The sequence below is a fragment of the Fistularia commersonii genome, chromosome 14 (assembly GCF_037954325.1).
Source record: "Fistularia commersonii isolate RoL2024-O1a breed Wild chromosome 14, RoL_Fcom_v1.0, whole genome shotgun sequence".
Classification (NCBI taxonomy): Eukaryota; Metazoa; Chordata; class Actinopteri; order Syngnathiformes; family Fistulariidae; genus Fistularia; species Fistularia commersonii.
The window spans coordinates 7,269,427-7,291,807 of NC_141297.1; the positions used below are offsets into that span (position 1 = coordinate 7,269,427).

At 46.2% G+C, this 22,381-nt stretch overlaps 2 protein-coding genes across 5 annotated transcripts in view; one reads left to right on the forward strand and one right to left on the reverse strand.

The window, feature by feature from the left end:
- The first annotated feature begins 1,354 nt into the window (after positions 1–1,354).
- Positions 1,355–11,344, forward strand: olfml3a (olfactomedin-like 3a). 3 transcript variants are annotated; one of them, XM_086159801.1, is made up of 3 exons: positions 1,355–1,726; positions 7,389–7,689; positions 10,098–11,344. In XM_086159801.1, exons 1-3 carry the CDS (start codon positions 1,616–1,618, stop codon positions 10,880–10,882), a joined length of 1,197 nt encoding a protein of 398 aa, XP_086015927.1. In that variant the 5' UTR covers positions 1,355–1,615; the 3' UTR covers positions 10,883–11,344. The 3 variants fall into 3 exon arrangements, with proteins under 3 accessions (XP_086015927.1, XP_086015929.1, XP_086015928.1); XM_086159803.1 differs by having other exon boundaries at positions 7,389–7,670; positions 10,070–11,344; XM_086159802.1 differs by having other exon boundaries at positions 7,389–7,625; positions 10,070–11,344.
- Positions 11,345–12,662: 1,318 nt separating this feature from the next.
- Positions 12,663–22,381, reverse strand: part of syt6a (synaptotagmin VIa) — a 57,369-nt gene continuing 47,650 nt past the window's right edge. For both annotated transcript variants that reach the window (XM_086159051.1, XM_086159050.1), the window contains 4 exons: positions 19,733–19,853; positions 18,728–18,899; positions 16,952–17,102; positions 12,663–16,741 (listed from right to left, as the gene is read on the reverse strand). In XM_086159051.1, coding sequence (XP_086015177.1) covers positions 16,670–16,741; positions 16,952–17,102; positions 18,728–18,899; positions 19,733–19,853 — 516 coding nt within the window. In that variant the 3' untranslated portion in view covers positions 12,663–16,669. The remainder of the gene's footprint in view (positions 16,742–16,951; positions 17,103–18,727; positions 18,900–19,732; positions 19,854–22,381) is intronic.

The window sequence follows — 22,381 nt, forward strand, 5'->3', positions numbered from 1 at the left end:
GGGGGGGTTCTGTGACCACTGTACCGTGAGTTCCAATTTCGGAGCTGCTGTTCCGGTTTTGTCCAGAAGGAGGCAGAATCTCCTCCTGGAGTCACTGGATTTACAGGTTTTCCAATTAGATCATGGGATAATTATTTGGCTTTAAAAACGAAATAATAAAAGTCGCTTTCTCTCGAGGGAATGGGATTATTTCTCCAAGCGAGAAATATCCGCGTTGGCTGGCGTCGGACGAGCGGGAGGATATCGATCAATATCAAATCGAGGACGAAGGAGCTTTATTACATTGTTGTTATGGGTAATATACTGCGGCTCGTGCACGTCGGTGTTCTGTTCGCTGGCAGAAGGGGACGGGAAACATGCTGTTTCTTCCTTTTAAGGTTAATTCGGTGGAGGATTGTGCTTGTGTACAATTGTGTAACTAAAAATAGGTAAAAGGAATGGTCTCCTTCTGCTAGTTTCAGATATAAAATTCAGTTTAAATTACTATTATGACGTCCACACCTCCCAGTGTAGATTTATTAAAAACAAGTAACTTGTGAATGTGTGTGTGTGTGTGTATAAGCCATCATTAATGCAGCAACTTTTCATAAAACAGCATATTCTAATTAAACTCAATGGAGTAAATTTCAGCTCAAGTACTTTTTTCTTTGAATTAGACGCGTTATAATTCATTAATTTTACATGAAATTTGTCTGTCAGTTGAAAAATAATGAATGAAGAATCAAAACTTGACCACATGTTAAAAAATGTAGACTTGTATTTTTTTTTTTTTAACCTCACCAGACTTCTTTGACTCTCTCTGATGCGTTATGTAAAATAGCTTGCATGAAATTAATATTCCTGTTTTAAAGTCCAACCCCTGGAATTATTTCACGGGGAAATTACGTCTTTTGTTGGAATCCAGTGGAACTGCAAACAAAATACAAATAACGAGTATCGTTGCATGTTTTGTTAGCGACACGGCTAAAAGCGTGCTAGCACCTCGACTATTTGTCGGGTCGGAAAATTAAAAGTATTTCCTGTGGTCTTGTACTGCCACATTTACTCATTTGAAGTATTCATTCAAAGTACTGTAAAACTAGCTTCTGCGAAGTACTAGGAAAAAAATAAATGCATTAAAATGGGCGATACTCATTGGAAAGATTGAGGATTTACATAGTTCATTTAAAAAAAAAAAAAGCTACACTAAGATTTTCCTAGAAAAAAGATTTGAACACAACATCACAAGTACTTTCATGAAGATTGGAGGGGTTAAATGCACCCTCCTCTGTGCAACAAAAACCTGGGGTGGAGTGCACACACACACACACACACACACACACACGGGGAGGACAGAGCAGGGTAAGAGGCTGAAGGCTCCTCCCTGAGAGTTTGGGAAAACATTCCAGCAAAGTCCGAGCGCTGGAAGAATCGGAAAACTCCCGGCTGACTCCCTCCTTCGGGTCCACCCCTGGCCGCCCCCCTACCCCCTCCGCCCGTGACTCCCCCGAGGCGTCGGAGCGCACGTGAACGCCCCCCCCGGGTGGGGACGGCCGCCTGAGGAACGCGCCCGGTGGTGGTTGCAAGGGGGGGTGAGCAGCGCGAAGGGACCCGGCGTCCCGCTGAGTGACCGACAATGAAGCCGGTGTTGGTCCTTCTGGTGTCTGTGGCCTGGACGCTCAGCGGAGCCCAGCTCTACTACCAAGCGCTGGTGGACTACCTGGAGAACCGGCTGCTGGCCATCGAGGTAAGAACCCATCAACAACCAGCGGGGAATTGTATTTTTTTTTTTTTTTTTTTTTTTACGCCATCCATCGGTGGTTAATAGGCTGATTATCCGGGAGCGCCGATCATTGTTGACTTCATTTCGGTCGGTGACGTATTTGAGATGATCCGGAGCGATCGGAGCGTTGGCGAAGTTAAACTCCGAGGGCAAAGTCGCTAAATTTGGGGAATTATAGGGGACGATGGCTCGTTGATGGTTTGACGTCGGAGACGAGTCTCCGTGTTTCGTACGTCAAACCAGTGAGTTTCTCTGAAAAAATCTCGGACGGATGAAGCTGAGGAAAAATCTAAATTCACTCGAACGACCCCCAACAATGGAGCACAGCAAGGAGACGCTGGGATGTAGCACCCGGGAGGTAGTCGGGATCTAAATGAGACGTCTGACGAAACGGTGAAGTTATAAGAAACCGATATCGATCCTTGACGGGAAGATTTCAGCCGACCGATCGGTCCGTCGGTTGGAGGCCCATTGGCGGGCGGAAGCGTCGGAACATCTCTCATCATTATCGCCATTACGATCAGAACAAAAGAAACAGTGTTTTTTTTTTTTTTTTCCCCACCTCCATGGTAATAAACATCCCAGCGGATCGGTAATGTGTTGGGGGGGGGGTCCATTTCCACAGACAAGATATTTTCATTTCTATCCAGCTGGCCGGAAAAAAAAAAAAAAACTTAAAACCGTTATCGGCCATGAAATGAATCATCTATTTACAGCTAAGCCCTGCTCCCTGCCCCCCCTCGCTCCCCCCTCGGGCTCAGAGCCGGTCCTCCGTCTCCACACCGACGATACAAAGGCAGCAAGATTTTCATTGAACTTTCATTTTGGTTGCGCGTCGGGGGAAGAGGTGGAGGACGGTCATGTTATTACCGCCTGGCCGGGAGTGTTTCATCTGCCCGTGCAACGGCGTCAATCATCACCGGGAGCAACCGCATTCCGTTTTTTTTTTGGGAGAAAAAAGGCCCCCCAAACCCCGCTCCGGTTGATATGCGATGTTATCGGCGTGGGCAAACAAGACAAAGAGCTCGGTGTGTGTGGACGGGGAACAGCTACGGAGCTCCCCGTTGACTATTCGGTCAAATTTGGACGTTAAAACATCGGCGATAAGAACGGGAACCAGGAAGTCCAGTCTTCGCCTTCGGTCTGATTTGTTTTGTTTTACGGAATTTATCAAACGGATGAATGAGCGATTGGCGTTTTGGCCTCTGACGTTTGACCTTGGATGCCCCCTAGTGGTGAACAGGGTAGTTTCGCTCCTTGGCACGCTAACAAGATTCCCTTCTTGTTATTGTCTTCTGGGGAAATGTTCCAGATAGATTAACTCCGGGGACTGTGAGACTGGATCTCGCCACAGAGAAGAGGAGGGTTAATTCCAACCTGAGCGTTCGGCCTCCAGTTCGGCATCCTGCCCGCCCACCTAGCAGGGCTCTGAGTTATGAGGGGGAAGCGTCTAGACTCCCCACGTCTTCAGGGGGGTTTAAATCCTGTCCCCCCCTCAACCCTCCGCATCCGACGGAATGACTTCCTGAGGTGATTTATTTGCCCTTTTGTCCGTCCGGAAGAGCAAAACTAATGTTTCCCCAAAGTTTAGCGTGAGGAGTCTTATCCTTCCTCTACTCCAGTTCCCTCTTTAGTCATGCGGTTCTGCAGATCCAGGTTCTCAGCATGCAGGTCCTCGCTCTCTAGCTGCTTTTTTTTCCATTTTTAAAATACACGATCGAGCGACTCCACGAGTCAGTGTTCCCTTAGGTGACCTCCGGCCGTCGGCAGGAAGGGATGCGGTTCACATCTCAGAGAGAACACGGAATCTAAACAAAAAGCCAAACTCTCCTTGGAGGGATTGTTTATCCCAGCCTGTCCTCATGTAACACACAGCTGTGCGTGTGTGTGTGTGTGATGCACTCGTTTATCTGATGCACCGCTTTACGGGCAAGAACATACCGGCAAGTCTCTGTGCAGGATGGCGAGGCTTTCATATTTCAGGGAAGTTCAATGTTTGTAAATTCATCCATTCATCTGTTATCTATACCGCTTATATCCTATCCCAGCTGTCATTGGATGAGAGGTGGGGTTCACTCCGGACCAATCACAGGGCCTCATATAGAAATACAACATCGCTCATTCACACGTCTGTACTATTTCGGGTCTCCGCTGGACCTCCTGCATGTTTTTGGACTGTTTGAGAACATGGTGACTCCACGGAGAGGCCCTTCCTGTAGGAATCGAACCAGGGACCTTCTTATGCCACTGTGCGTAGCGTTTTGCAAATTTGAAACAAAAAAAAAGGGTGAGGAAGAACATTCAGAAAGCCCGGCAAACAGGAAGTGAACCCGTGACTTGAAAACATTGGTAAAGTTGGAAAAAAAAAAAAAAAAAACACACTCAAGGATGAAAACTAACCTGAAAGCGACGGGACAGGAAGCGCCCATGGAGCCGAAATGGAGGATTAGGCCGGCGAAACAAAACAAAGCGAAGGCGAAAGCCGGATTCAGAACTTCCCATCCAGACCGAGCTAATTACACAACAAGACACAGGCGTGCGGGAGGCCAGGCCGGGATCTGATTGGAGGAGACGCGAGCAGCGGGGCCGATTGCATAACCGGGCGCAGGTGAGCGCATGAGGCGAGCGAGCCGCGGTGCGAGGAGACAAGCTTACTGAGGAATAAAACAAGAACTGACAAAATGGAGAAAAAAAAGAGAACACGACAAATCAGCGGGCAGACGACAAAGTACAGCACTGCGTGGGTGGGCAGGGGGTCGTGTAAATAACTTTAAATATTTCCAATGCGTCCCTGATATGTCGCCCCTTCCTACCCGGAAATATACATTATATGGAGTGATATTTGTCCTGCCAGGCAGCACGTCTACCGTATTTTGCGGACCATAAGGCGCACCCCATTATAAGGCTCAGTATCAATGAACGGGTCTATTTTCATCAAGCGCATGATAAAAGATACAGTATATAAAGCGAAACGAAACGGTCAGTTTAGTCGAACTTTATTCGTCTCATTCATCTCGCTTTGTTCCCTCAGAAACTCTGTTTGGTCTTCTTTATTTGGCGCAGTTCATGTACTTGCGTCCTCCACTTCCGCACCATTGATTCATTCATGTTGAATTTTTTGGCAGCCGCTCAATTCCCATCGTCTACTGCGCGACTTGAGTTTGAATTCCGCTTCATAAGCATTTTTCTTAACAGGTGTAATTTTGCGGGATCCTCAAAACACGGAACGAACTGGTATTACAAAAAGTGGCGGGGGTAAGCGTACTACATACTGTTGTCTGATTGGTTTATCGTTGCCGGCGATAGCGGACGCCTGAAGTTAGCGTGAGGTTGGACCAATGTCGTATTCAAGCACAACATAATTACTTATCTAACGTTGCAAGCCATCTTCAACCAACGACTGACTTTAACACAACGTCCCCGTGTCAGGTGAGAACAGTCCGATAATCAATTAAGAGGAGCGGCTTTGTCACTTACCAAAGTCGCATGAAAACATTATGACAGATCTTTGAGTGCATAACAAGAATTCATACATAAGGCGCACTGGGCTATAAGGCGCACAGACGATTTTTGAGTAAATGTAAGGATTTTAAGTGTGCTTCAGTGTGCGAAAAATACAGTATATACATGCACAATGTGTGAATGGCTGAATGTCTCTCGACAACATGGGTGCCCAAACCCCGGTCCCGGGACTGGTACCAATCCACAGGTTATTTGGTACCGGGCTGCACGGAAAATCTCTCTTGGTACAAATTGCTGTTTTTTTCGACTGTTTCCGCCTTCGCCTTATTGACACGCTTATCTCTGTCGTGCCATTACACACATCAGCTCCGGCCCTTGCAAAAAAAAAAGAGCCGGATGCAAAAATGGCTTGAGAGCTTTTTCGGGAGGAGGCGAGCTGACAATGAAACCGCAGAAGTGTCGCAGATCGCCAGCAAAAAGAAAGCTGCATTTAAAAGAAAATATCAAGATTTCTACCTAAGTTATGGGTTCATCACAACAGGTGATAACAAAGCTCCCTATGCATTATTCGGGGTGAACCCTCAAAAGTGCTTTATGATGAATTGAAATTATCATGCAAAATTATTTTAATTGCCTGATTTAAAGTGTGATCTTTGTATTCAGATAAATATTGTGAACTGACAGAAGTTTTTATTATATAACACCTGCACTGCCAACTGGTCAGCAGAAACATGTTCATCCATAAAACCAGTCCCTGGTACAAAAAAGGGTTGGGAGATGCTGCGATACAACATGAAAATGAGCAAGTGAAAGGTTGCATGTCTTTATATGACGTGTGAATGAAAGAGTGAATGGTTGTATGATGTATGAATGAGACAATGAATGGATGGATGTCTTTATCCTATTTTCTATTTCTATGGACTATTGAGTGCACCTGAATATAAGACGCACCGGCTAAAAATAACAAAAATAAATATATGTGTACATGTATAGCTCGCACTTGTCTATAAGCCGCAGGTGTCCATGTTGTATCTGTCTTTACACAGAAACTATTTTTTTTAACTTTTAATTAAATACATACCAGTAGCATCCACAAATGGAGCCTTTCCCAGCCGTCATCAGGCGAGAGGCGGGGTACACCCTGGAAAAGATTAATAATAAATAACACAAGGAAAATTCCATCCATCCATCCATCCATCCATTTTTTATCCCGCTTTGTCCCACTTCAGCTGATCGCTACCTTTATCTTTCTCCCGCGCACTAAAACCATTAAAGTGGTCTTCTTCAGTATCGGAATTGAACTGCCTCAGAATTTCACGGTAATTCCATTGGTCCGATGTGAGAAAGCTTAATGTTTTGGTGGCATAAAGCTCGTTAGCCCCCCCGAAAATCCATAGATTAGCTGCATCATTGTTTAAGCAGCAGTGTTCAAAGCGTGTGAAAAAAAGTCGTGTGGAAATTACAGTATGACTTTTGTATGAAAGTGTGAGAGTGATTTTGACCTGTCAATGAGTAGGTGAAAGGTTTTAAACTCTGTGTGATGCGTGAATGAGAGGGTGAATGGCTAAATGTATATGAAAATTGAACGAGGGGATGAACAGTTTTGACAAAAGCCAAATATATATGATAAATACTGAATAAAAACTAGAGAAAAAAAAGAAAAGCAGTGAATGTGCTTCGGTCTTCTAACCGTCACAGATGATGGCTCTTCAGCGCCCCCTGGTGGCGCGGAGGGCAAACGGCTCGAAAACGATAAGAAAGCGAGACTCGAATTCCGATAAATAAATCCTCTTCCACAAACCAGTTTACTGTAAATCCAAATATTTGTGGTTTTGAAGTACTTTTGAAACTCGCTACGACTCATCCCTGCCGTTATAAATACATGGAATGGTCCAGAAACATACTGTTTAGTATTCAGTCAAAGGATACGGCGGGGGGGGGGATTTGAATTTATACTTTAAGATGGATGACACCGGAGTCCGGACCACTGGCCACCCAGTCCCCGTGGAAACCGCAACGCTGAGCGCGGCTAGCGGGTCCAACAAAGCTCTACCTGTTTTTCCCAGGTGGGTGGGCGGCGGGTGGATGGACAGACGGGCGTCGGGTGGGCTGGATGGGGGGGGAGCAGAAAAAACAACCCTCACCCCTCTCTGTGGATTCTCAGGACCACATGCATTTGTGGCACCAGGAGTCCCGCCGGTACCAGGCAGAGCTGCAGGGTTTCCAGAAGCTGGCGGCGGAGGCGGCGGAGGTGCTCAAGCGGGATCACGCCCTGCTTCTCAAAGATCTGCAGGGGGCGGCGGCCAGGGTGGAGCGGGCGGAGCGGGAGATGGACTACGTGGAGTCTCGCACCGCCCCCCGGGCCTGCGTCAATGCGGCCGACAAGGTGTTGGAGGGGGGAGCCTGGGGCCCCGAGGGGAGGCGGGGGGAGGACGAATGGGAGGAGGTTCCCTCCAGCGTCTCGGGTGAGCCCTCAGGGTTGAACGGGAAATTGAAATTTTAACAAAAACTATTCTTTTTTCAGGTATCCGTAACAGAACCGATGAGATCCCGTTCAGTTACGACCATTTTTTTTACATGTTTTAATTCCTATCACGCCGTCGCTAGCGGGCTCGCTAACGCGGCCCCACCTCCTCTCCGCCCTGGAAAATGGGAGCCATTTAATGCTTTGAGTCACTCGGCCGTCATCTTTTCCAGGAGGTCTGGCTTGGATGCAACTCGTTTATTCCTGCCTCCTTGAATGCGCCTTCTGTGCACAACTTTTTTTTTTTTTTTTTTTTTTGGGAAACAAAACCAGAGGCCATTGCAGGGGGGCCGTGTGGCTCTGCTTGCCTCGTGGCACGGTTGATCTTCCGGACGCCCGCAGAACGTTCAGTTCCTCGAACACATCAAAAGAAGCGGTGGCTCCAGCCGTGTCCGCTCGAGCTCCGGCTATTTTTAAGTTTGGATGTTCCACGCTAACATTTCAAAACAAAGGATATAATTCTCGTATTGACATCAAAGAGTCAGCTTGAAAAAAAAACATCTTTCGTGGTACTGACCTAGAGTTGGTTGACCAACACATTAGCTGCTAACTGTTTGCAGAGAAATGCATTTGTGCGCCAGTCACGCTGCAGCAAACTCTCCGCTGAACTCCTCACTGGCTCTCAGAGCTTTGTTTTCCAATTTGAATTGATTTATGTGCTTTAAGCCACAAAGCTATTAGTGGTAGTGGAGAGTGAATGAGGCCTTCGGACCCTAGAGCTGACGTTCTTAAAAACAAAGCAGAGTCATCAGCATAGAAAATGTGTTTTCTCGGCTATCCTGAGCATAAAATTACGTAAAAACGGTAAAGAAATCGTTCATTTTGACGGGGCAGGAACAGACTAATCCATTCTCCATTGTCATCTCACTGAAGCAAAGCTAAATTTAGGAATGAATTAAAGTTATACACTGGAGTACGACTCAATTAAGGTCCAACCAAATTGTGTATTTGAGCTACAGCATCATCATAACTTCGACAAACGACTTCAAGCTCAATTTCGAGTTCCAAAACCTCCATCATTGCCAATGGCATTTTTTTATTCGGCTCAATGAAAAAAGTACAAATTTTGTCTTCGAATGGTGTATACTAGAGTTGCCAGAGCTAGGCTACAGATGCAATGCCAGGGACAGGCTACACAAACAATAGGCTAGCATTCACAGTGCTAAGAGTTTAGCAGGTCTCAAGTCTTAGCGTACGAGTCATTTTCTTGACCTCAAGTGGACTTCAATTAATAAAAAAAAAAAGTCTCTGCGTCTGCAGCGAGGGAGGACAGGAAGTCGCCTCTGGGGCATCGCTTTCCCCCCCCCGGCCAAGCTCATGTTTCGCAGGATGACGCTCTGTTGTGAAGTGACCCGCAACAAGCTTCGCCGCATCGTTAGCTCTCATTAAATTAGTCAGTGTTACGTCCCCCCCCCTCCCCCACCAACCTCTCGAGCGCGGTATTTGTCTCCTGGAAGAAGTATTCCGTGCATCTGTGTACTGCGCTCATACTTCCTCTCTGGATCCTGGCCTGGTTTCCTTCGCCTTCAGGGGAAGCTTTGTATTCTCTTCTCTCCCCGACATCTGACCGTTTATGCAAATGAGCGGAGTTTAACTTTCCTCCCACTCTATCGAACCCAAATCCATTTTAAAAACAAGCCGGGAAATTATTGCCTGGTTTCAGTTTGACAGCGTCGCCAATTACAGACTCCCTAATGACCTTTGAAATAAATGACTTCCTCTTTAATACATAAATCAAATATAACAGATTATTTTAGCTATCATGCGTGATGATGAGACCCCCCCCCCCAAAAAAAAAACAACCTCAAAACATTTACATTTTTGCATCTTTTTACATTTTATACCCCAACTGAGGGGATGGCATACCTTCAACAACAACGAGTTCCTAAAACAGGGTGGATGCAACCAAGTTGTTCGCGGCCATGTTGTTGGGCCTCTGGCATTCTCATTTTAGTGGTGAGGAAAAGTGCAGTCCATGGTCACACCTGTGTCTAACGGGTGTTTCCCGCCTCTGAACTCACAACTCTGTGGTCCAACCAACTGCCCTCGCAGCTCATTGGCCCTCAGGGAGTACTTTGTGCGCCAGACTTCAGGAAAAACAATTCAGTCAGAAATTGCAAGTTCAAATCCCCCATAGATTGAGTTTACAATTACTAGCATGAGGCCAGTATGTCTGAGCAACAAGGACGGACTCCATGTACTTCGTATGTCACCTCGTAGCATCTGGGTGCGCCGAGGCTAAGCTAGCCGCTGCACTAACTGCACCACCTGTGACGACATTCATCGCAGTGCCGATCTTCTATTTCTACCGTGATGACGAGGTTATCTCCGTTTTGTTTTCGATCGCAGACTGCGTGGAAATCATCTCCGGCATCCAATCGGTGAAGATCCTGAAGAGAGTGGGCGGAGCCAAGGGCGTGTGGGTCAGAGACCCCACCTCCTCCAAGTTGTATGTTTTCAACGGGACCTCGGGAGACACGTTCTACCAGTTCGAGTCGGTGAAGGACTTCGCCGGGTCCCCGGACCTGACCGCCGGGCGGCGCATGCGGCTGCCAAACGACTGGAAAGGTTTCGGCAGTGCCGTCTACGACGGCTACCTGTACTACGTGACCCAGGAGGCCGACGCCGACCTGCAGGTGGTCAAGTACGATCTTCTCAGTGACTCGGTGGCGGACATTGCCATGTTCCCCGTGGAAAGCCGGGTTAGCGTTTACGGCCTCAACCCGGAGACGGTGGCGGACCTAGCCGCGGACGACGAGGGCCTCTGGCTGCTGTACGCCACCGGCCCCGACGACTCGAACATCCACCTCGCCAAGATGGACGCCGCCAGTCTGGACATCGAGCAAATCTGGGACACCCGCTGCCCCCGGGAGAACGCGGAGGCGGCGTTCGTGGCCTGTGGCACTATCTACGTTGTGTACAACACGCGCTTGCCCAGTCGCTCCAGGATCCAGTGCGTGTTCGACGTCAACGACGTGGTGATCGGCGAAGAGGCGCCGCTGCTCTACTTCCCCCGGAGGTACGGCGCCCACAGCAGCCTGAGATACAACCCCGAGGAGAAGCAGCTGTACGCCTGGGACGACGGCTATCAGATCATCTACAGAATGACCACCAAGAGGAAGCTCCTGGTCTGAGCTACGGCAGGGAAGGACTTCTTTTTCTTCTTCTTCTTCTTCCTTTTTCTTCTTCTACTTCTTCTTCAAGGCGGATGGAAGCACCATGTGTCTTTGGGAGGCTTCGGTCACGGCAGATTTGAAACAGACACCCACGTTTCACCCTCACAGATGTTTCTAGGGTGAAAGTCGGGGGCCTTTTTTCTTTCCAAAGCGATCCGTCTGCTTCGGAAAGCAGCTGTCATGCTAGCATGGGAAATTCTATTTCTTTTGTGTCCCTTCTGTATTTTTTCAATGCAAATGTGTTTATTGGGAAACCTGTGTGTGTATGTGTGGGTGCTATGAAGGCGTGTTTTATATACGTATGAATTTCATAACCATAATAAATCATTCCCTGACAGCAAGCGATTCAACCACCTCATTTCTCACCCGCTAGCGGATAAAATCTCCGGCCGTAACAGATTGGCGGGTCGGGGTCACAGCCTCAGAATAAACCATCAGAAACCAAGGGAGTTTGTCCAGGAAAGATTTTTGAGACCTCCTGCATTCTTTGGGTTTTAAAAGCCTTGTCATTATAATGAATTAACTGTATTTTTGAAGTGTTAATAACCTATTGAGCGTCACAAAGGCGGTGCCCTGGTTCGGTTCTGACAGGAGGGGCTTTTCTGTGTGAAGTCTCCATGTAGCCCATAAACATGCAGGAGGTTCATTGGAGACCCCGAATTGCTCACTAAATATTTAGACTCTCATTTGCGTCATATACAGACACACAACGTTCACCCTCACATTCACAAACCATTTGGATACATACAGCCTCACATTCACTCTCTCATTTACATCATATAGATATACAACTATTCACCCTCTCATTCATGTCATGTAGACATGAATCCATTCACTCTATCATTCATGTTAAAGAGACATATAATTCACCCTCTCATTCACGCGTTCTATAGAGAAAAAACATGTTATATATTATAGAGACATACAACCATCCATACTTTCACTCACACTTCATTTATATCTATAGGTATACAACTATTTCATTCATACATCATGTAGAAACATACAACTATTAATCTTTTCCTTCCAAATTCATATAAATGGATACAACCATTCACTCTCTCATGTAGCACATACAGATATTCACCCTCTCATTCACACATCATATATAGACATACGATTATTCACCGCCCTAACACATGTACACACATATTTCATATACCACATATATATATACACATCTTCCACTTTATTTTATTTCTTTCTGTTAATCTTTACCTTTTTTTATTTTATCCTTATTATTTGTTATTTTATTCTTTCTTTCGCTATAGAGTTCTATTTTGATTCTTCCCCACTCTGTAGCAGGAGCTGCTTTCCCCCCCTGAGGGATCAATAAAGTATTCTGATTCTGATTCACCTGTCTGGGCAATTCAGGGTCTTCAATGAACCTCCTACATGCTTTTGGACTTTTAGAGGAACCCCAGAGGACACGGAGGGTCATGGAGACAAAAAAAAAAAAACTCCCTGTCGGGATCGAACCAGGGACCTTGTTGCTGCGAGGTAGAGAAACTAACCTTGATAAATCCTGTTTGATGGAGCGGGGCTGCAGCTAGAGGGTGAATGGCTTTGGCCCAAAGGACCTCCTGAAAGGAAAAAGTGAGCCGGTTAGCGGCGTTCGCCGGTAATCCTCCGCCGCCAACCGCTTGAATTCCCACCGGCTCACCGGAGCGAGTCTCCCCGCCGCGGGGAAACCGAAACAAACGCGGGACACAAATGAAGACACCACAGGAGCGCAGGGCCCGGCGGGCGCACCAGTCCTTTTAATCGGAAAAAAAGAAAGAAAAAAAGGAAGAAAGAAAGAAAGACCATCACACACATCTGGGGGCGCGACACCCGGCGGGCGGGGAGGAAACCAAACGAGGACGACACACTCTTCGAAAACACCGCTTGGCTAATTTCAGTTTATTACACACTCAGATCGCCACTCTTGATAATGATCTAGAACCTAGAACTCATAACAGACATTTTTTTTATTTATTTGTTTTTTTTTTTTTATTTTCCCAGTTCTAACAGCGACTCGCGTTTCCCCGGACATTTCTGTTATCACAAATACAAAAAAAGGTCTTCAATAGAAAATTGGAAATTCTACGCTACCGTCACAGCCGCCAGGAGGGGCGGGGGAAGGGGTGGGGGGTCATATCGGGAGACGTTACGAGGCGAGGTGAAGTTTGGGGGGGGGGGGGGGGGGGGGTTAACAGTCCGTAAACCGAGGCCGCCCATTCCACAGGCTGTCCGAACGGTGAAAACACACTCACACACACACACATCCATACATAAAATGAAGTGGAGTAAATGGTGTTGTTTCTCAACCATTGGCTTTGGGTTTTTGGGGGGCAGAAGCTGTTTGGGGGGGGGGGGTTCTAAACATGTTTGCTTGGAAAAAAAAAAAAAAAGAGCATTAAAGCTACATATAGCGTTTATAGCGCGGCAATAAACCCGCTGTTAACCAGATCGGACATTTTCCAGATTTTCCAAGGGGGTAATTTAATCACCGTGTGAGAAAAACATTAAGATTTTTTCTATTTTATTTAGCTTTCTTTTTTTTTTCAATTTGCATCTGCGACTGTTGAACCTGAAGGCCCGTCCTGAGCGGTAATCTGACCTAATCCCAAAGAATAACGCCAGCCCAGGTTTCAAATATAGTAGAGCCCACGCCAAAAAAAAAAAAATCAATACAATCAGATCAATATGCGGGACTGTTTTCGCTGTGTCTGTTGTTTTATTTTCCGAGTTTGACATATTATCTTTAAGATTATAGCGAAAATTAGTCACATGACTTCATCTCTGCTCACTACAACCTGATAACCAATAAGATTTGATGTAGGACCAAGAAAATGTAAAAAAGTATTCAGGAGCAGGTGAAACAGTTTGAGGCATACATAGAAATAAATAAATGAATAAATAGATAATAAAGAAATAGATTAATAAATACTCTGTACCTGATTCAAGATTCGGGCTTAAACCTGGGAAAGGTGTGTCCCTGTGTGCCATTATCCCTTAGGTGTTTTTGTTTTCAAACGTTCTGAACCCCACGACAACCCCCTTGTTAGATATGGCTTTGGATTCCGTCAAGCACGAACAACGCAGGCTCGCTGACTCACCCCCGCCAGAAAAAGTACCAATTAGAGAAATGCCACCGCCACGCCGACGCCAATCGCTCCCCTCCCTCGTCGCGCGGCTAATCCGACGACACAAACCCGTACGAACCGGATCCCGCCGCATCAGTTGACTGCGTCCACTTGTGTTTTGACCCCCCCACCCCCTTTAAACCCGTGACATTTTCATCGTGTCGCATATTTCACCGCCAGTTCGTGTCGTTGCAGGACTTGTCCAGAGTCCGGTCCTCCAATAAAATCTCTACGCTATCAGATTTAATTTGGGCTGCCGTTCAGATAATACATAAGCGCTAGTTGGAAATTTCCCCCCTTCCCTCCCAACCACCAGACCAAATGTAATCTCTGAATGTTTCCAGCCTGATATCGCTTCGTTTCGGTGCCACGACGCGTCTTCCTCCGATCATATCAGCAGCTCCCGAGTAAAAAAAAAAAAAAAGAGAGTGAGAGAGAAAAATAAAAAGTTTGCCTGAAGCCTTCATTGGTGGTGTGACTTGGAAAAAAAAAAAAAAAAAAAAAATTACATAATACAATGCAGGCGGCGCCCAGGGTGAACTACCGTGGTAGCCATATTGGATTTCCATCGAACTCTTAGCATTAATGCCCGAGATAACCTGACAGGAAGAGTCTAAGCCAGGTTAACAAAATGCTAAACAGGCGACAAAAGGAGATGCTAACCCTGGGTAATAATAAGACGGTGGCACCTCTGCTAGCGGGCGCCGTTGTGCCAAATCATGACGTCTTGTTTCCACGATGCTAAAGCTAAAGTCGATGATCGCTAGTTAGCCACATGCCGTAATTAGCTAGCCCCCTTTAGTGAGCGCTAAGGGATATCAGCTAAATTAGCACGTTCATGCTAATGAAACACCTACAGCCGTGTGTTGACTTTGACCTCGGTGTTGTATTTGTGCGTTTTTTTGGTTATTTACCTTTTACAAACTTCCTTGGCAAGTCGATATAAACTCCTTGGAAATGTGTTTTCTTATGAAACTCGTGGCTACAGCTAGATTATAAAACCGAACACTTAGCGGCTAGCCCCGTTTCAGCAGACGCGTTTGTGAGCGGACTTAGCGCGATGAGCATCTGGAAGGCCTCTGGCTTCTGAGAGGTGTTTGGAATGCGGTTCATCCCATTTAGGCCTCCGTTGTCATTTTTGCGGGCTAGGCTAATGATAGCTGTTTACCCTAGCATGGGAGAACTTACTCTCATTGCAATGGTTGACACAGTTTGAAAAAAAAAAAAGGAATAAAACAGAATAAATTCACGTGAGATTTCAATATTTATCATCAGGTCCTTAAAGCCAATTAAAAAACGGTTGTTTTTCTTTCCATTCCCACTTTCCATTATTATCAGATATGGATGGATCTTAGTTTTGTTTACTCCGACAGACCAGTTATTCAGGATCTGGGCTGAGTCACTGTCCGGAGAGCGAGCGGCTGATTTAATTGTCAATCCTGTCGGGGATCCTCAGAAATATTGCATCCATCACCTGACGGAGGTCCAGCCAGGGGAGTTATTTTATTTTTATTTTTTATTCTCAACCGTCACAACCAGCAAAGCTACATATATCTGTATTTTTTTAAAGGATTTTGTATTTCTGGGGAGGGTAAAAGGAATCAAACTGATGTCTGCACACAACAATGCACACACGCACGCAACACGCACCCATCCAGGAAAAACAAATAAAAGTTTTTCTTTTTTTTTTGCCTGGAGGAAAACATTTAGCTTGAAAGAGAATGTTGAACAGCAAAAAAAAAAAAAAAAAAAAAAACCAACAACATAACATTTGTCTTCTATTAAAGTGACTCTTTTTCGGCTTTTTATGCAAATTGTGCTTATTTTTATTTCTCAATCCTCACTCTGTCTCTCCCCGAGTTTTTTTTTTTTTTTTCTTTTTAAAACGTTAACTCAAAGAGTAAAAATCAGCGTCCGTCCGCGGAAAACACAATAAAACCTGCAGAACCGGGGATTGGTTTAAATTTCACAAACTAAGACGAAGAGAGGGAGGGGAGGGTTATATCTAATATCTCCAAAATGCTACAGTCACAGCACTGAAAAAGATCAACAGGTTTTTTTTTTTTTTTTTTTTTTTTTTTTTTGCTTTTTTTTGTTTTTCAAATTGCTTTAAATCCTGCCTGAGCTTGCCGGACCCCCAACCCTCCTCCAACTCCTCTTCATCTGCCACCTCCCTCTGCGAAACATCCGCTGCCTGCATGGAGAGAGCTCCTCCATCAAAGAGTCTCTGCAGCTGTGTCTTCTCTTTTGGAGGGGCTGCAGGGGGGCAGAAAGGATGGAGACCCCCACCCACTCCACCTCCACCTCCACCACCACCTCCTCCTCTACCTCCAACCCTGGGTGTTTTGCAGACCGGACGTCCAGGGAGTGGGGGTTCATAAGTCCAACTCACCCGATGGCTGAAAACCCTCGGCGGTCCCGTGTCAGATCTCGGACGGGGAAGGGGGGGTGCTCTTGAGATTTGACTTGAAGGATAGAAAGAGTGAGAGAGTGAGGGGAGGGTGAGGGTGAGGAGGGGGGTGTTGTTTCTCCACAGTCAGACAGGCAGACAGGAAGTGGATCGGCGGGAGGTGGGACGCCTCCTCCTCCCGGGCCGCTGGGTCACAGGTGGCTCTGCTCATGGGCTGGCGGGGGGCCGCGGCGAGGGGCATGAGCCTTGGCTGTCGAAGCTGGCTGTCCTCGCCTTCCACTGCGGGACACACACACACACACACACACACACACACACACAAAGCGGTGATTCATCGGACATATGCTGCCTCTTGACGCTTAAGGAAAACATCAACGCCCGGCGACACCGGTGACAGAGAGGGTTCGGCTTCTGGGATTCATTCAGGTCGGGATCTGCCGAGAAGAACTGAATAGATGTTTGAAAAAGGGAAGTTCTCCCCACACACACCTCCTTCTCCGACTTCTTGGACTCCAGCAGGGGGTGCCAGTGAGCGATGGGCTTACGCGGGTACGCCAGCATCTCGTTCCAGTGGTCCCTGCCGAGGCCCTCGGCGTGGCAGCCGACCCGCATCACGCCGATGATCTCATTGTGGCCAACTCTGCGTGGGATCAGGCACACACACACACACACACACACACACATACATGCACACACATATGCGTCAAAACCTGAGTTATGCGGCTTGTAACTTCTACATCCCCTTTAATCGGTGCCCTTTTTTCTTCATCTGTGTTTTTGAGCTGGCTGTTTCAGCCAATCAGGACGCTCCTTTCCCACAGAATCATTGTTTTTGTTTTTACTTATTTTTTTTTTAAGGTTAAACTAAGGACTCACAAGAAAAACATGAAGTTATAAAAACCAAACCACAAGGGGGCGCCGTTGGCTCCTCGGTTTTGATTGGCGGACAGTGCACATTTTAGAGATTAGTCTTATCTTTCTTATTACTGACGGACATTACAATTAAAGATAATGCCATAATCAGCTGTTTGATGTCAATTTCACATCATCATAAAAAAACAAAGACCGAGGAGCACAAACAAAAACAACAGATCGAGAAGAAATACTCCTTTGAGCTGTTTCCTTCAAGGGTCTCCATCTGAATCTCTTCTTCCACAGCAACTAACTTCATGTCCTCATTCCCTCCATCCCATAAACCTGGTCTTCCTCCAGAACCTTCTCTAGATCTTCACCAGCTTTCCTTCCTTACATCCAAACCATCTCAGTTTGACTTTATCTCCAAGACATCTAACACGTGCTAACCTAAGACGTTAATCTTCATCCCTGCTCGATCCAGCTACGGTAACGGTAGCAGTATAAATGTAACCAAATGTAATGTAAAATAAATATAATTACGCCTTAAGGTTAAATAAATCTGAATTTATCACTCATTCAAATCCAAAATGTTAAAAATGCATTTGAATAGATGTAAAAAAAAATATGATATTAACTAGTTGCTAGCTTTCACTGCTGCAGTGGTTTTGGATGCGGCTTTCGTGAACACATTCTGCTGCCATTGTAGTTTGGCTTTTAATTCTTGGACAATTTGTTGTTTTTCTGGAAGGCTAACTTTGGCATATTCAATAACACAAAAAACATACTGTTTTTTTCTCCTTGAAGCACAAACATGTATTCGCCTTACCCATCTTTCTTGAAACAGCCTTCCACCCGTATCAACTCTTCTCTCCCCGGACATTTAGGGATCAATTGTATTTCTCTATTCCACTTGTTGAAAATTGCATTGATGTGGATAACTGCAATCTAACGGCGGGATGCTGTCGCTCCGCAGGTAACATTGTAGGTATGAATTGTGGGAAATGTAGTTTATGGTGAATGCATGCCTTTGACTTTTTTATTCTAAGACAACCAGACCTTTTAAGATGTTCTTGCGGGCCTCATAAAATGACGTGGTGGGCCACATTTGGCCCGCAGGCCTTGAGTTTGACACGTGTTCACCACCTGTCATGTTCTTGTCACACGTTACACTTTTCTCCACCTTTTCCGACCTTCTTGCATACATTTCTCCACCTCTTCTCTACCCTCATGGAGAAGAGGTCAGAACATGTATGCTCCCTGGCTGCAGCTAACCTTCGTTCCTCTCCTCTCCAGGAGCGTAGCTCCACCTTTTGCGATTTTCCTCCACCTGCTCTCGCTATAGATCACAACATCATCTGCAAACATGGATAGACGATGACTTGACTTGGCGCGGCGTTCGGCGGTACGCACAGGTCGTAGTCCATGACGGAGATGTGCAGGCTGACGTGATCCATGCTGTCGGGTGGGATGTCGAAGATGATGGCCTCGTTGTAGGTGGGGTTCAGCGTGTTCTTCTTGATGCTCGTCTTCTTCTTCTTCAGACGCCGGCCGTCGCATATGAGCGAAACTTTCACGTATGGATCTGATCAGTCGGCGGGAGAAAGTAGAAAAGGGGGGATGAGAAGGCGGGGCTTCCAGTGGAAGGACACTCGCCATGGCCGCCGTCAGCCCCCCTCCCGATTTTTATCAGTCGGCAGTTGTTTTGTGTTTCATCTTGGTTTGAGCGTGACGGCAGCCCCGGAGGTAGCTGCGGATAAGACGCAAATAATATCGGATAATCACCACCCTCTACCGCCAAACCCCACCTCAACCCCCCAACAACAAAGAAGACATTTTTAACCCGAGCTGATTCCATCACTATTTTCCTCGGTTGTAATCCTCCCTTAAATCTACATAAAGGCAAGCAAGAGCAACGCGTGACGTTCCTGGAGGCGCAACGGCAGGGTTTTTACGGCGCTCGGATTTCAATAATCGCAGCGTAAAGACCTGAAAACTTGGGAGGCGGCATATGTGTATGTGTGTGTGTGTGTGTGTGTCCGATTGGCAAAAAAGAATGGCGAAATGTCATGGAACACTGGCTGCGATGTCTCATTAACTCGAAGTTACAACCGACTCCCGGCATTTTATGCGCAATTAATGTCACGACTTAACAAGTGGCGTTGAGATTACGGGGAAGGGGATGGGAGGTACGAGCACGCCGCCGCCATTGGCTGAGCGTGTTTTCAAGTTTGAGTATTAGCATAAACAAAGGAGAAGAAGAAGGGATTATGCTTGATAGTTTGTCTTTTGGACATACATATAATAGAAATGTGTGGAGAGGGAGGCTGTAATTGATAACGCTGGGGTAACACACACACACACACACACACACACACACACACAAACACGTGCCTCGGCGGACACGGGAACACACACCTGAGTAGCCGGTGATGTCCATGGCCTTGAGGTTCCGACACTTGATGACAGTAAGTGTGAGCCGGCCGGCGGTGGGCAGGTAGCAGAGTGAGAACATGATCTCGCCGAGGTCAACGCTTTCCTGAGGGAGACACACATATACAGAAATACACACACACACAGACACACACACACACACACACACACAGAAATCACTTCAGTTTCACACTTCCATGCTGGAAAACCTGCAACAGATTTGACGTTGGACCAGCCAACGGGTCAGTCCGTGGAACAGGTCATTACAGACACTGATATTTGCCCTGACTGATATAACAATGTTGGGATGTTGAGAGAAAAAGGTGTCGGAATTTGTATGATGAAAAAAAAAACAAAAGAAAAAGAAAAGTCTCGATGATCCAATTGCAGCCAGATGTGTCACCGAGGGGTGGGGTTTAAATCTGGGAATGTCCGATGTGGCGTCGTCACAAGGGGAGTCAAGGATGGGTTTTTAAAAAAAGAAGAGGAAAAGCTACTCTGAGTTCCTTCTCTGATTAGTTCTTCTGACTACGCTATCCGCCTCTGATTGGCCAGGGAGTTGCATGCTCCTGTTCTCTGATTGGTTGTTGCATGTCCGGCCAACTGTGTGTCCAGCAGTGTTTGGTCTGCGGTCACTGCTGTGGAACAGAAGGTCCCGTAAATCTGAAATCTGTTTTTTGAAAGGAGCAACTCATTCGGCCATTGATTCGCTCATTATCAAATATATCATCCCCAATCCCAATTACAGTTGGCATTGGAGAACAATAGGGTTTATCTCGATGCATCACCTGTCAATCAATCACAGGTCCACATGTAGGGTTCTTCACTTGGGTCTCGGCTGTCCGTCGACACAAGGACTGCGATTTCCCTCTCATGGAGCAGTAAAAAAATTATTTGAATGAGACTGGAAGGAAACGGAAACATGTTCCGGACTGGGAACATTTGAAATACCTTCGTCTCTATGGAGATGGGAAACATGCAACTCTTTGAAAACAGGCATGCTCACTAAGGTTGCGGTCAGTTGCCCGAGCACAGGTGGGTCGATGATAACAAGGGTGGACTCCGGAGTACTCGGGAGTACTCCGGGATACACCAGAATACCCCAAAGTATGCCAAAGTACTTTGACTGCCCGGTCTACGTTCTTTCAGAAATGACCCCCCTTGTAGTTTCAGGTCACTCCAACAACCCAAAACAAAGGGTTGGATCCAAACAAAGACTCCTCTGTGCCGAGACAGGAAGTGTCCCTAGGAATGCTTGTTATTTCGTCAGGATATCACAGTGCCGACGAGTGGCTTGCCAAGTGTCCTACTGCGTTTTTGGTGTCGCCTACAGTCTGGTGAACACAATATCCAACGCAAAATGCTTGTCCATCGAAAAAACAAAATGGGACACTGTTGTGTAAACTCTACTCCGGTTGAGTTCCAGAAAAAAAAAAGGGAAGAAGACAAGATATTCTTGTTTACTCTTCGCTGTGTGAAGGGTTTTTTTTTTTTTATATGATTTTACGATTATTTGAAACGCCATTTTACGCCTCAGTGTAAATACACTGTAATTATTATTGTTATTGTTGCAGTAATTTACAAGCGTCCCAGATTCAGGCGGCGGCCTTCATTACCCTCTGCCGTCCGTGTTTCTGATTCGTCTCCACGGCGAATCTGAAAGGACATCAGATCGGCGGCTCGCCGCTCAATCAAGGCACAAACCAATTACGCGGATAATCAACGAGTGATTGGTTTGGCGAGGAGTGTTTGTTCTTCTCACAACATTTTTTTTTGTTTTTTTTCCAAGTCGGACGCCATTTTTTCCACTTTGAGCGTTCGGATCCGAGTCGCTGGTGTTATTACTAGGCCGTTACTCACGAGGCGTCAGTTCGGTTTTCCACGAAACGGTGCAGAAATACTTTATTGATTGCCGAGGGGTCAAATGAGGTCGCCTTCGAGTGAAGACTAGAGGTCAGGTCATCCCCGCTGACGTTTTTTGAAAGCTCCATTACTTCCCGCATCCCTTTGAAATCGGTCATCCTGGAGAACTCATCGACTTCACGTCTCATGAGAGGCTTCACTTTGGGCAGGAAGTGCAAATATATTACTTCACTGATTCAAATAAAAGATGTAGTTTTCCTTGAATACAAAAAACAGATAAATTCGGGATAATAATAGTAATAATAACATCATACATTTTTAAAGCTTTCCACAGCTGCTCAGAGAAGCCACAAATTCAATTTTGGGGTTTTCCTTTCATTTAAATATCAGGATTTATAATCTCTAATCTGAAATAATCTGTAAAAACAACATTCTATTTCTCATTCTCAACAGTTTAAGAATGAACACACACACACACACACACACACACACACACACACACAAAAAGTAAATGAGGAAGAAAAGCCCTGATGGCCGACATCAGTAAGTGTCAGGTTTGGTTTGCTAAAGAAACAGGAGGAAGACTGGAAACATAATCTGGATATAATGCGGAGACAAACTCAGTGGACCGGGATTGACGGCATGAATAACTTGGCAGGAACTAAATTGTAAAATAAATAGGATGCGGCGAGCGGTCGACTCCTCTGGGCCGCCGTAGTTTTGCTCCATCACCTCTTCGACACGCCGTCGTGTTTCGCTACCGACACCGCT